General features: G+C 35.9%; 1 protein-coding gene across 1 annotated transcript in view; it reads right to left on the reverse strand.

Moving 5' to 3' along the window:
- The window catches only part of barr (non-SMC condensin I complex subunit H), a 462,459-nt gene that overhangs the window by 168,668 nt on the left and 279,778 nt on the right, over window positions 1–14,013 (reverse strand). The window contains exon 8 of the mRNA XM_090374633.1: window positions 304–481. Coding sequence (XP_090230759.1) covers window positions 304–481 — 178 coding nt within the window. The remainder of the gene's footprint in view (window positions 1–303; window positions 482–14,013) is intronic.

Below are 14,013 nucleotides of genomic sequence, written 5' to 3' on the forward strand. Positions count from 1 at the left end.
GGTGCAATACCAACATTTTCCTTATTGGAGGCTTGAAATGGTGAAACCCATGTTTAGTTTCTAGAGCAAAATTTCTGGCATATTCCTCCATACTTCTCCTTCAACCCATGCACGGTACTAAGTACTATAGGTTTTGATACCTTTTGTGTTTGGGATTTTCATTTAAAAAAATATGGCTTAAACTAAAAAATAACTAAGGCTAATCCCTAGTGCCTCTTAATTGAAACATCCAATATGTGCCTTTTCTGTATTGCAATCTTAATATACCCATGGTTATTAAAAGCATTAAAAAAAAAAAAAAACCTTCTAGTTCCATTATGCTTGAGAAACTTTCTTGTGCTTCATATGGAGATCTGTCCCAACAAATATCACCATGGAGAGGAAGTTCTAAGCTGTCATCTATACAGAGAGTATTGAAAAGTAGACCATCAGCACCACCCTCATCAACAGCAACAGAGATTTTATTGAAAAGTGGATCAATCTAAAAAATAAAGAACGTCACATCTTAGTCCATTTCAATACATAATGGTAATTTATTTCAAATATAAGGATAAACATTTGGAATAAAAAGTTCTGACAACAGTCCAATTGAGTTACCTGGCAGCTTACTGGGACTGTTGTCCAATCTTTACACACTCCACTGGCTGCTAGTAAAACTGACGTGTGATGGTTCCATCCAGCTGTAACTGCAGGGCAAGAGACCAGAGCTATAGGTTGGGTACTGCAGTGTTTTCTAGCCGTAGTGCTGTAGATGAGCTTGGATGTGAAAGGCCATGTGAGGTTTTCATGTTATCATAGAAGACAATACTATAACCACGATTTAAGCAGTCCACCACTCTCACATTGTTTTTCTGCAATGAGCTTTGAGTGTAGCTGGCTCATCCATGCTCAGAGTATGAAAACTAGAGCCACCAACTATGCCATATGTTTTTTTTTTGGTAATTGTTGGCGCATCAGCTTCTGTGGCCATAATGCACTTCCCAAGGTTTTTGCAGTACTTTGATCCAAGCCCGAGGCGGGATTCGAACCCGCGACCTTTGGTTTGTCAGGTAGGCACTTTACCCACCAGGCTAGCCCGGTCAGTTATGCCATATGTTCAGTATACATAAGACACATATATTTACATATTGATCCCAGATCATGTTGGTTTATTTATTCTGTGGGTGCAGTTGTTTCTTCCATGAATATATATTCCAGCTGCTCATCCCAAAACTCTTTAATTCAAATAATCCTTAATGCATAATATCAACATAAGCAAATCCCCTAACCCTGATTCAGTTCTAATACCTGTCAGATGAAAATTCAAAAACAACATTAAATTTATATACAGTCAAACTTGGTTATAACGAGCACGGAAATAACGAGATCAAGGCTGTAACAAGCAAAAAACTATAATTATTTTAATTTACACGTATTCCCATACAATCACTCACTGTTATAACAATACACAGATATACTGAACAAATTTTGGTAACTATGCAAACATTCTTACTTGGCTAGTCAAAAAAACTCAATTCTTGGAATAGACGAAAATGAAAAGGGCGACTTAGCTTTATGACCACCTACGGTCATAAATTGGTCGCTGATTAGAGACCGATTTATGACCTTGTCCTCCGGGGACGGGGCTATACAATAGTGCACTGGTGTTCTGCCTGTTGCATTACCCTATTTACAGGTTGTCTTGTATTCACTGAACCATAAATTTATTTCGGGACTTCTAGGAACGTTATGTGCATTTCGGGACTTCTAGGAATGTTGTATTCATTTCAGGACTTCTAAGAACTTTGTATGCATTTCAGGCTACTAAGAGCTTTGTATCCAAATCACTTTATCATTTTAAAGTAAAATCAGTTAGAAACAAACCCTTCCTTCGGAAATATGTCACTAACAAAAGAAAGTGTCTCTCAATTCGTGAAAAAGTCAAAATTATTCCCAAGTTAGAACGTGGTGCAAAAAATGTTAAAGTGGGTAAAAACTTCTTTGTCCTCTTCAAGTGTTTTGAAATTGTGGAAGAATAAACACGTTTACATATTGAAACTGAAAAAGAACATAACCGAGAAAAAAAAAAAAAATTGGAAAGTGCAAGGTTAGAAATGGTTCACCACACAAAGAACTGCTGGATTTTCAATAGACGGTCTGATATTGAAGAGTCAAGCGGAAAAATTTGCTAAACAATTTGGACACAATGATTTTGTGTGTAACAGTGGTTAACTGGATCAATTGAAACACCGACATAACATTGTTTATGCAAAAATTAGTGGAGAATCTTGATCTGCAGATCCAATAATGGAAAATGAATGGATTGACCGTGTTTGAGCAGAAATCAGGAAAGATTTCAATGACAAAGACAGCAACTGTGCTACTTCAACAGGATCTAGAAAACTTGGGCAGATGGACAGAGAAGTAGCAACTGAAGTTTAACATTGACAAATTCAAAGTACTGCATATGGGTAGAAGTAACCCCACAGGAACGTAGCAACTGTGTGGTACTACTTAGGGTGGTAGAAAATGAAAAAAACCTGAGAGTGATTGGGCAGTCAGATATGAACTTTTCTGAGCAATGCAGACAGGCTGCCAGAGCAGGTCATCGGGTATTGTGAATGATATACAGCAATTTTTCTAGCAGGGAAAAGGAGGTGATTATCCCTTTGTATAAGGCAATGTTGGAAGTGATCACAGAATGGTAAGATGTACACTTGATATAGATGTAGGAAAGGAAAGGAAAAAACTGACTCCAGTAAATAATACAAAGGTCTTTGAGATAACAGAAGAGGAGAAAAAGCAGTATGTACTGGAACTTAAGAACAAGTATGAGCTTCTGCAGACTGCTCAGGACCAAGATATCGAAGAGGAATATTACAACTTTTTGGAAGTGATAAAGCCCAAGAAACCTATAAGGAAAAAGAAATCCAAAGAAGAAAAAATTAGTCAAGAAACACTTGTCAAGATGAACCGAAGACGACAAATGAAAAGCAAGAAAAACACTGAGAGGGAGAAAAATGAGTATACTGAGTTATGTAAAGCCGTTAGAAAGAGACTCAGAGAGGACATAAGAAGATTTAACACAATAAAAGTAGAACAAGCATTAAGGGAAAACTAAGGATTTAAATCAACAGTCATGAGCAGTAATACAGAAAGACAAATGATACTGAAACTGAAGAATAGCGATGGTGTACTTATAAACAGCAGAGAAGGCATAATTCAAATAGCAGAAGACTACTATAGAGAATTATACAAGCAGCAGGGGAATGATGCCAGCAGTGGGGAAGATGGATTGCAAAGTAGCAACACATACGACATACCCAATATTCTTCCTGATGAGATAGAACATGTATTGAAGAAAATGAAGAATCAGAAAGCCCCGGGGGAAGATGAAGTTACTGTAGAGGTGTTAAAATTGGAAGGAAGAGACATAACACAAAAACTGGCAAGGCTCTTCACAAAGTGCATTAGAAAAGGTGTGATGCCTAAGCAGTGGAATAATGCAATCATAGTTTTGCTGCATAAGAAAGGAGATAAATCAGAAATTGGAAATTATAGACCAATTAGCTTGTTATCCGACATCTACAAGTTGTTCACAAGGGTCATTACTAACAGATTAGAAAGCATACTTGATGAGAATCAACCGAAAGAGCAAGCTGGCTTTAGGACAGGATTCTCAACTATGGATCACCTTCACGTAATATCACAGCTAATGGAGAAAGCAAATGAATATAAAACACCATTATGCCTGGCATTTGTAGATTATGAAAAGGCATTTGATTATGAATAAGGCAATGTTTCGGGCACTGGAAAGACAAGGCATTGATACACCATATATTATGATTTTGAAGAAAATATATGAGAGTGTTACCTCCTTTATTAGACTAGACAAAGACAGTAGGAAATTTTAAATTGAGAAAGGAGTTCGACAAGGAGACACAATATCTTCGAAGCTGTTTACTGCTGCCCTTGAGGAAGCTTTCAGAAGATTAGACTGGTCGCAGAAAGGAGTCAATGTGAACAGAGAGTACCTAAACCATTTACGATTTGCAGATGACATTGTGGTCATAAGCCATGATCCCAAAGAATTAGAGGAAAATCTTAATCAGTTATGCACAGCTAGTAAGGATTTTGGACTAAAGATGAATATGGCTAAAACAAAAGTAATGATGAACAAATATGCCACAGAAAGGGAAATAATGATTGAAGGAGCAGTAATTGAAAAGGTGGAGTCATATACTTATCTGGGACAAGTTATTAGCTGTAATAATGATAAATGGCTGGAAGTCAAGAGAAGAATAAATTTTGGATGGATAGCATTCAGCAAATATAGTCACATACTGAAGAGCAATATCCCAGTTTGTCTGAAACGTAAAATAATGAACCAATGTATACTCCCCACCATGACTTATGGAAGTGAAACTTGGGCACTCACCAAAAGAATGGAAGATAAGCTGAGAACTACACAGCGAAGAATGGAACGAATCATATTGGGAATCAGACTGTTAGATAAGAAGAGAAACACGTGGATTAGGCAACCAACTCAAGTAAAGGACATTCTTATCAAAACTAAAGAACTAAAATGGTCTTGGGCAGGACACATAGCTTGAAGACATGATGACAGATGGACTAAGAAAATAACAGAATGGTATTCAAGAGGAGCTAGAAGAAAACTTGGAAGACAAAGGCGGAGATGGATAGATGAAATTCATGAGTTTGTGGGTAGTAAATGGATGGCCAGTGCTCAAAACAGAAGGAACTGGAAAGTTGCTGGAGAGGCCTTCATCCTGCAGTGGATTGAAAATGGATGATGATGATAAGGCAATGGTCAGGCCATGCCTTGCGTACAGTGTACAGATCTATAGGCCTCATTTTAGGAAGATTGTAGAGCTGCTTGAGCATGTACAGGCAACAAGATTGGTGGGGGAACGAAGGGGTTCTTTTACCAAGAAAGGTTTAAGTTCTGCAAATTGCAGCAGCTGGAGACTAGGTACCTGCAAGGTGATCTGATTGAGGTGTAATAAAGCTTTGAATGGGTTGAGCACGTTGAATTCTGATGGGATTCTTCTGCTGTCGCAGATTACGAACCAGAGGGGTCATAAATTCAAAATTAGGAAAGACAGTTGTAGAATAGATGTGCGGAAATTTGCTTTTAGCCAGCGGGTGGTTAATTTCTGGAACAAACTTCCATCTGTCGTTGTGGAAGTTGATAGCTTAAATAAATTCAAGGAGGAACTGGATAAACTTTTAGAAGGCATGGTCACAGAATCTACTAAGCTTTATTACGAACCAAGAGCTATTGTTAAAAGTTTATAACTTAACAAATGAGAGATGAAATAATAAGACCAGTAGCAGAGAAGAAAAATGATGGTATGATTATAAATTTTTGGGAATCGAATGCCTACAATAAAACTAGTCTGCAATCATGTTACTAAGAGGATTAGACAGAGGCATTACTAAGGCAGATTATGAGACCTTTGGTACACAATACAAAGAAAAGTAGCAAAGAATTCTTTTCTTATGTTAACACTATAAGAAATGAGATGAGCCACACTGGTCTACTGGATATGAACTGCATAATCTAGCAAAGGTTGCTGACAAACTGAATAAATATTTTGCATCAGCATCCACATATGAAGAAGTTTATAGGATTATACTTAATTCTAATTAGGAGTTCATGTAACTGAAATAACTGAAAGGAAGCTGGAAGAGAAATTGTTGAAGCTAAAAGTAAATACTTTACCTTTGATGTAATCTATCCACTTATATTACTAGCAGCAGCAAAAGAGGGAAGCAAACTGCTAGTCCTAATTATAAGAGTAGACAGTTGCTGCTATGGATAAAAATATAGTTAAGTAATTGGAGACATACAATGAATATTAATGGACTCTGCTCTTCATTGACTAATACTGTGAGAAATATCCAACATGATTCACTGTTGGGCCCCTTATTGTTTTAAGTATTTCTTAATGATAATGATGTAAGCACAAGTTTAACCTTTCCCCTTTAAGTTTATAAGCCTCTGTAGATTCTGAAAAAAAAAAATTTTTCTTCATGAAATTTTGAAAAAAATAAAAAAAACTTTAAACACTTTCTACATAAATGCTTACAGTATTACTCAGTCTAGTGTAGTATTGAGTTGTGTATAAACATGGAAAAATGGAGTTCGGAACTATGTTGCATAAGATAAAATGCTATGTTAAATGTCACTGTTCTTATTTTGGCTTGACTGTTTTATATCAGAGTGAAATACTGTCAAAAATCAAATAGGAATTTTAAAATAAATTAAAAAAAAAAAAAATGCATACAAAATAGCAAAAAAAGTTTAAAAATTTCACTAAGAATTTGAAAAAAAATTGCCGTTAATCCTTTTTTTGATATAACACTACTTGCTACATCTATTTATGTATCATTTTATTCAGTGCAATCAAATTCTGAATTTCGACTAATGTTAACCAAAAGATAACACCAGCTGACATATAATCTCTTTTACAATTTTAAAATTTTGGTGCTGCATTCTATTATAAATTGTGTCTACAATCACTTAAAAACACAGAAAAGAGACTGCAGCCTTCACTGGAAGATTTGTAATCTATTTGTAACACAGTAGACATCAGTTATCTGGAATAATTTGAAAGGCTGATCTTTCTTCTTTTTTTTTTATTAATGGTAGTATAGTAAGCACTGGTTATAGTGATCACATTTGCAAATTAAACTTTGATTTTAATAAGCGAAAGATCAAGTTTACTACCCATTTATAACAGATTGTACAAACGAAAAGCCCAATATACCGAAAACTGCAAACTGTTTTATAGTTGTGACCTCTAGAATTCTATGTGACCTTCAGAAAAATATCACAGACTACTGGGTTTTCTCAGAAATGACCAGTGAATGTCAAATTGGTTTAGCTCCAAATTCAGTAGGAATAATATCAGCCTGAAACTCTGCAATTTATTATTTTTTTCAATATTTTTACAGTAAAATGTGAACGAAATGAAAACGCATAGGTTTAACATTGCAACAAAAAAAGAAAATTATTAACAGAATTAGAAAATGTGAAAATTTAGGAAATCTCTCCAAAATGTTTAATGTGGGGACTTTAAAAATTTACGATATCAAGAAAAATTCCAATGCTATAGCAGTATTTGTGTTGATAGTGATGGAGAATCTAGCAGGAGGCGCCTCCGTAGCCAGATCGGTAGGAGCAGCAGTGCGTAGCACACGCTTCTTGATTAGACCGGGGTTCGAGCCCATGCCCACCAAATACGGAGGATGTAGAAAGGTCAGGGAATGACCACTGCATATCCCTGGAGCAATATGGCCTTAGCTGCTTAAGCTCCTAAAAACCAAATAACAAGCAAACAATCTAGAAGGAAAAAGACGATGTCGAAATCTGAAAATACTGCTTTAGAGAGTGCACTTTATTTGTGGTTTCTTCAGAAGCGAAGTTTGAGTAAACCAGTGTCAGGCTCAATGTTGTGTGGAAAAGCATTGGATTTTAATTGAAAATTAAGAGGTAATGAAGATTTTAAGGCAAGTACAGGTTGGCTGAAACACTTTCAACTGAGACATGGTATATGTGAACTAGATATTCAAGGTGAGAAACTTTCTACAGATGAATCGGCAGCGATATACTTGTAAGTTTTCTTCAGTTATAGCAAATTATGAGAAGGAAAATGTTTATAATGTCCATGAGATGGGCTTATTATGGAAAACATTACCGAGAAAAACCCTAGCCACTAAAAGCAAAATGCCTGCACCAGGTTTAAAGATAAGAAAAGAGTGAGCTACAATTACTATATATGCAAATGCTAGCCTTGTACACCTCAATCAGATCACCTCACAGATGCCTGCTCTCAAGATGCTGCAACTTACAGAATTTAAGCCTCTCCTAATAAGAGAACCCGTTTGTTCCTCTCACCAATCTTGCTGCCCTTCTCTGTACTCGCTCTAGCAATTCTACATCCTTCCTAATATAAGGCCTTCAGACCTGTACCCAGTACTCATGGTGTGGCCTGACCACTGCCTTATACAAGGGGATAATCACCTCTTTATCCCTGCTCACAAAATTCCTGTATATTATTGACAAGACCCCATGCCCTACTCTGGCAACCTGTCTGCACTGCTCAGAAAACTTCACATCTAACTGCACCATTACCCCAGCCTTTTCGGTTCTCCACTTCCCTGAGTATAGTACTGCACAGATGGTACATTACTCTGGGGTTACTGCTACCCATATGCAGTACTTTGCATTCGTCAATGTTAAACTTGATTTGCCACTTCTCAGTCCATCTGCCCAACTTTTCCAGTTCCTGTTGCAGCAGCATACTGTCATTAACAACCCTGCCAACTTTGTATCATCTGCAAACTTTGACATTAAGCTTGTTATACCTTCATCAATATCATTGATAAATATACAAAACAACAATGGTCCACATAGAGGAATAGTCCACCATTCTCTCCTACTCAATCATCCTTTTATCCATTTAGCAACTTTGCCCTTAATGCCATACTGCTCCAATTTGTACAGTAGCTTTCCATGTTCGACAGTATCAAAAGCTTTCCTGAAATCCAAATTCAATTTGTATTTCAGAGTCAATTTAAATTAAATCATTATTGGTAAGTCGAAAAAATCGAGAGAATCAAAAAATCTTTCTAATTTTCCTGTTTTGTGTAAAAACCATAAAAATTCCTGGATGGATGTTTCTGTTTTCTGAGATTGGTTTATAATTTTTTTGTTATTTAATTAATCTTTCCTTACGTTCAATTATCCGGAAAATTTGGCTATCCGGAAGCCGTCTGACATCAATTATTAAAGCTAACTGATGCTCTACTGTATTTGAAATGTTCTTTGAAAAAAACCTATGTATGCACACATATATATCACTTTATTATTTAGATAGTTAAAGTTTATAAAAATAAACTTTAACTAAATAAATAATAAAGAAGATAGTAAAGGAAAGAAAAAAATAGAAAAAAGAAAGAAAAACAGTATAGCAAACATCGGCTGCTAAGCATCATTGACCACACATTATGGAAACAATTTAAACATAAAATAAGAAAATGCCCGTGATATGGCAAACCAAGTTAAGTAGCAAACAGAAATTAAACCAGTATATAACTACAGCAATAACAACTCTTTCTTCATTTGTCGATAAAATTACATACTGGTTAATTCTCTACTCACCACTTACTTGCTTGCTTGCCATAATCTTATTTTATATATTCAAATGGCGAGTGTGTGTGTGTGTGTGTGTGTGTGTGTGTGTGTGTGTGTGTGTGAGTGAGTGAGTGAGTGAGTGAGTGAGTGAGTGAGTGAGTGAGTGTGTGTGTGTGTGTGTATACAGATGCACAGGGTGGAGCAAAAAGCATACTGATGGTTTTTAATTTGTAATAAGTACTTTGTTGAGCTGGTAGATGGTGCTGGATGGAATAAAATGTGTTATTATTCAAAGCCATACAGTATGGGTGGCCAACAAAGTTGATTGCGGCTTTAATTTGGGTTGATCACGATGAATTTTAAACATATATATAAAAAAAATAGATTAGTCAAAATATAAATGTTATTATTATTATTATACACCCCACTGCATACGCTTATTACAAATCCGTTGAACCACGTGATTACTCTTGTCACCGCGCAACAGCTAGGCTTGTCTAGTGAAAACTCATAGTGTATGTGTCGAATTCTTATTTAGCTTACTTAATATTAATAACTTTGCAGTACTTATATGCTAATTTAATATCCCTTAATTTAAAATGAATACTACGAAAAAGAGTAAAACGTATCATTTTCATTAAGAGTACATTAAGTACATTAACTAGAATACAATTTTTGTAATGATAAAAGAAAAATGTTGTTGTTTGATCTGCAATGGTTCCGTTGCTATATCCAAAAAAGGAAATTCAGAAAGGCACTTCAATGCACTCCATGATAAATACCAATTGGATTTTAAGCCGAATAGTGACCTTAGAAAAAATAAATTAAAAGAACTTAAATCCAGATTATTTGCACAACAAAATTTCTTCGTGACACCTAATTTACAATTTAAAGCAGTAATTCATTTAAAGAGAGTCTTGCAAAAAAAATGCAAACCATTTTCTGATGGTCAATTCATCAAAGACGCATTTTTCAAAATAACAAATTCTCTTTCTGAAAATTTTAAGAACAAAAATGAAATTAGAAGTGTTCCTCAAGGTCTGCAATTATCTCGAAATACTGTGATGCGATGCATCGAAAAAAAAAGAGTAAAAATGTGAGTGAACAATTGCGTGCTGATATTGCTAATTGTGTGTCCTTTTCTTTTCAAATGAATGAATTTACAGACATCACTGATACAGCTCAATTGTGGGTTTTTATTCGTAGGGTTTTTGATGATTCTGCCACAAGAGAAGAACTGCTGGGTATGGTTTCGTTAAAAGAAAGAACTAGAGGTCTTGACATATTTAACACATTCAAAAATTTTATTGAAAAAATTAAATTACCACTATTTAAGCTCGTATCAATAACAACAGATGGAGCCAAAGCAATGACAGGGCATCTTAACTGATTCATCGCATTGTGCAAAAGGATGATGAATTCCCAGCTTTTTTGGGTTACCACTGTATTATTCACAAACAAGTGCTAGCCAGCAAAAGATTAAATACTAAACGTGTTATGGACATAGCATTAGCATTAGCAGAGGCATTTGATGCAAGAAAGCAAGCTTATGCAGCATCAGCCAAAAAAAAAAAAAAATAAATAAATAAAAAAATAATTAAAATAAAATAAAATAAATAAAAAATAACCACTTCCAATTCAACCCTCTGTTCGTTCGAAATACCTGTCCAGCCGAGCCTTAAACTTATTTAGGCTATCAACTTCAACGACAAGGGATGGAAGTCTATTCCACCAGCCAACCACCCGCTGGCTAAAGGCAAATTTCCTCATGTCTATCCTACATCTGTCTTTTCTCAATTTGAATTTATGCCCTCTCAGGTGATTATTCTGAGCAAGAGGAAGAATCCCATCAGCATTGAGCATGCCCAAACCATTCAAGGCTTTATACACCTCTATTAGATCACCTCGCCGGTGCCTAGTCTCCAGACACTGTAATTTGCAAAACTTAAGCCTTTCTTCGTAAGAGCACCCCTTTGTTCCATTCACTAATCTTGTTGCCCTTCTCTGTACTCGTTCCAGCATCTCTACATCCTTCTTGAAATGAGGCCTCCAGACCTGTATACAGTACTCCAGGTGTGGTCTGACCACTGCCTTATACAAGGGAATAATCACTTCCTTATCCCTGCTAGAAAAATTCCTATATATCATCGACAATACACCATGAGCTACTCTTGCAGCCCGTCTGCACTGCTCAGAAAACTTCATATCTGCTTGCACAACCACCCCCAGGTCCCTTTCATTCTCTACCACTGTCAGTGTAGACCACAGAGTTGATACGTTGCTCTGGGGTTGCTGTTTCCCATATGTAGTACTTTACATTTGTCAATGTTAAACTTCGTTTGCCACCTCTCAGCCCATCTGCTCAACCTTTCCAGATCCTGTTGCAGTAGCATTGTGTCAGTAGTGTCCTTGACAACCCTACCAACCTTTGTATCATCTGCAAACTTGGACATTAAGCTTGATATACCATCATCAATATCATTTATAAATACAGAAAACAATAATGGACCCAATACTGAACCCTGAGGGACTCCACTAATAACATTAGTCCACGATGAGCAGTGTCCATTGATTACCACTCTCTGTCTTCTCCCCCTCAACCACCCCTTTATCCATAGCAGCAATTTGCCTCCAATGCCACACTGCTCCAATTTGTGCAGCAGTCTTCCATGTGCAACAGTATTAAAAGCCTTTCTAAGATCTAAGTATATAATATCAAAGTTATTCCCTGCATCCAGTTCTTTTGTGACTGCATCATAGTATCCAATCAAATTGGTCAGGCAAGACTTCCCCTTAACAAAACCATGCTGTGTCTGAGCTATGACTGAAGTCTTGTCTTGATGATCCTGCAGTGCTTCTTTAACCAGTGCCTCCATTAATTTTCCAGGAACAGAAGTTAAACTAATTATTATAATTAGTTTCACTTCACATCAAAGGGCGACACAAATATAATTATTTGTGTCGCCCTTTGATCCTCCTTTGTGAATTGGGGTCACATTTGCACATCTCCAGTCCATGGGTACTTCCCCTGAGTCCAAGGAAGCTCTCATAATTATGGCTAAGGGTTTGCTTACTTCCTTTGCTGCCTCCTTTAATATAACTGGATAGATCCCATCCATCCCAGATGCCTTTCTTGTATTTATCTTCAACAATTTCTCCTCCACTTTACTCTCAGTTATTACAAGATTCTCTAGTTCACTGCCAGAGTTGAATATACCTCTGGCATTCCCCTCGCTGAATAACTCCTCATGTGTTAATGTTGGTGCAAAATATTCATTCAGTTTGTTAGCTACCTGAGCAGGATCATCAACAGTTGACACATCGATATCAAGTGGACCAATCTGATTCATCCCCTTCCTGCTAGAGTTTACATAAGTAAAGAACTCTTTGTTCTTTTTCTTTGCATTCCTTGCCAAAGATTTCTCGTAATCTTTGTTTATCGTAAGCATTCAAAGTTGTGAATTCCATCAGACTACAATCTCTTCAAAGGAGACTTTTTAAAATGCAACTCGATGAAAATGGACCAGATCTGATATTGCACACAGATGTGAGGTGGCTGAGTCAGAGTAAGTTTCTACAGAGATTTCAAAATTTGCTAAATGAAATTAAAAAAATTGTTGGTCAAAGGGGAGATGATTATCAGCAGTTACAAGATACGGAGTGGTTGTGTGATGTGGCTTTTTTGGCAGATTTTACCAGTAAATTAAGTGATCTGAATTTGAAATTACAAGGAAAAAAAAAAGTGTGGGTGACATGATTAGTAGTATTTCTGCATATGGTAGATGACTTTCATCAACTGGTGAAATACCAACACTTTGCTTATTGGAGGCTTGAAGTGGTGAAACCCATGTTTAGTCTCTAGAGCAAAGTTTCCAGCACCCCCTCCCCCCCATACTTCTCCTTCAACCCATGCACGGTACTAAGTACTATAGGTTTTGATACCTTTTGTGTTTGGGGTTTTTATAAAAAAAAAAAAAAATATATATAAATATCAATTTTTGGCAATGGCTAAGGATCCCAAAGAAAAAAAATTCGATAATTTTGCAAATATGCAAGATTATTTGCAAAAATATCCTGTTTTTGAATTTAATAATAGAAATATGTTTCTAAAATTGAGAAAGTTGTGGATGATTTTGAAACAACTGAAGACATTGTTTCATATATTTCTTATCCATTTAATGTCGACTTAGCTATGAAACAAATCACAGAAAAAAAAAATCGCTGAGATTTTTCACATGGAGAAAATATTACTTGAAAAGGAAATTATTACGTTATGAAATGATATCTTCCTAAAAGCCAGATCATGAGAAAAAGACTTTTGGAAATATGTTTGCCAAGAAAAGTACTGTAAAAAATTGCAGTGAAATTTTAAATTCCTGTTTTGGTTCCACATATTTATGTGAATCAGCCTTTTCGTATTTGAAACAAAGATAAAGAATAGCTGTGCTCTTACGGACTTCCATACAGAAGATTCTTCACAGTTGGCCTTATCACAGTATAATCCCGATTTTGAAAGCTTAGCAGATGAGATGAAGACACAAATTTGCATAAATTAAAAATTTAAATACGTATGAATTTAAAATAAGAATTCTGAATTGTATTTAAATTTAAAAACAACCTTTTTCAATAGGTGTTGATTAACTTTTTTAACCATGTGCAATGAAATTCCTGAGTGGTAGATCGCAGCACATTTTGAAGAAAAAAGTAGATCACATCACAAATTAAGTTGGCCACCCCTGTCATACAGTATTATTCAGTATAGGGTAGCGCTAAGTTGTGTATAAACATAGAGAAATGGAGTTTAGAACTATGTTTTACCAAATTCCATTTCTCCAAGGTTAAATGCTATATTAAATGTCATACGATTCTGT

Source organism: Mastigoproctus giganteus, chromosome 5 (genome assembly GCF_048544385.1).
Source record: "Mastigoproctus giganteus isolate SK-2022 chromosome 5, ASM4854438v1, whole genome shotgun sequence".
In the NCBI taxonomy this organism is placed as follows: Eukaryota; Metazoa; Arthropoda; class Arachnida; order Uropygi; family Thelyphonidae; genus Mastigoproctus; species Mastigoproctus giganteus.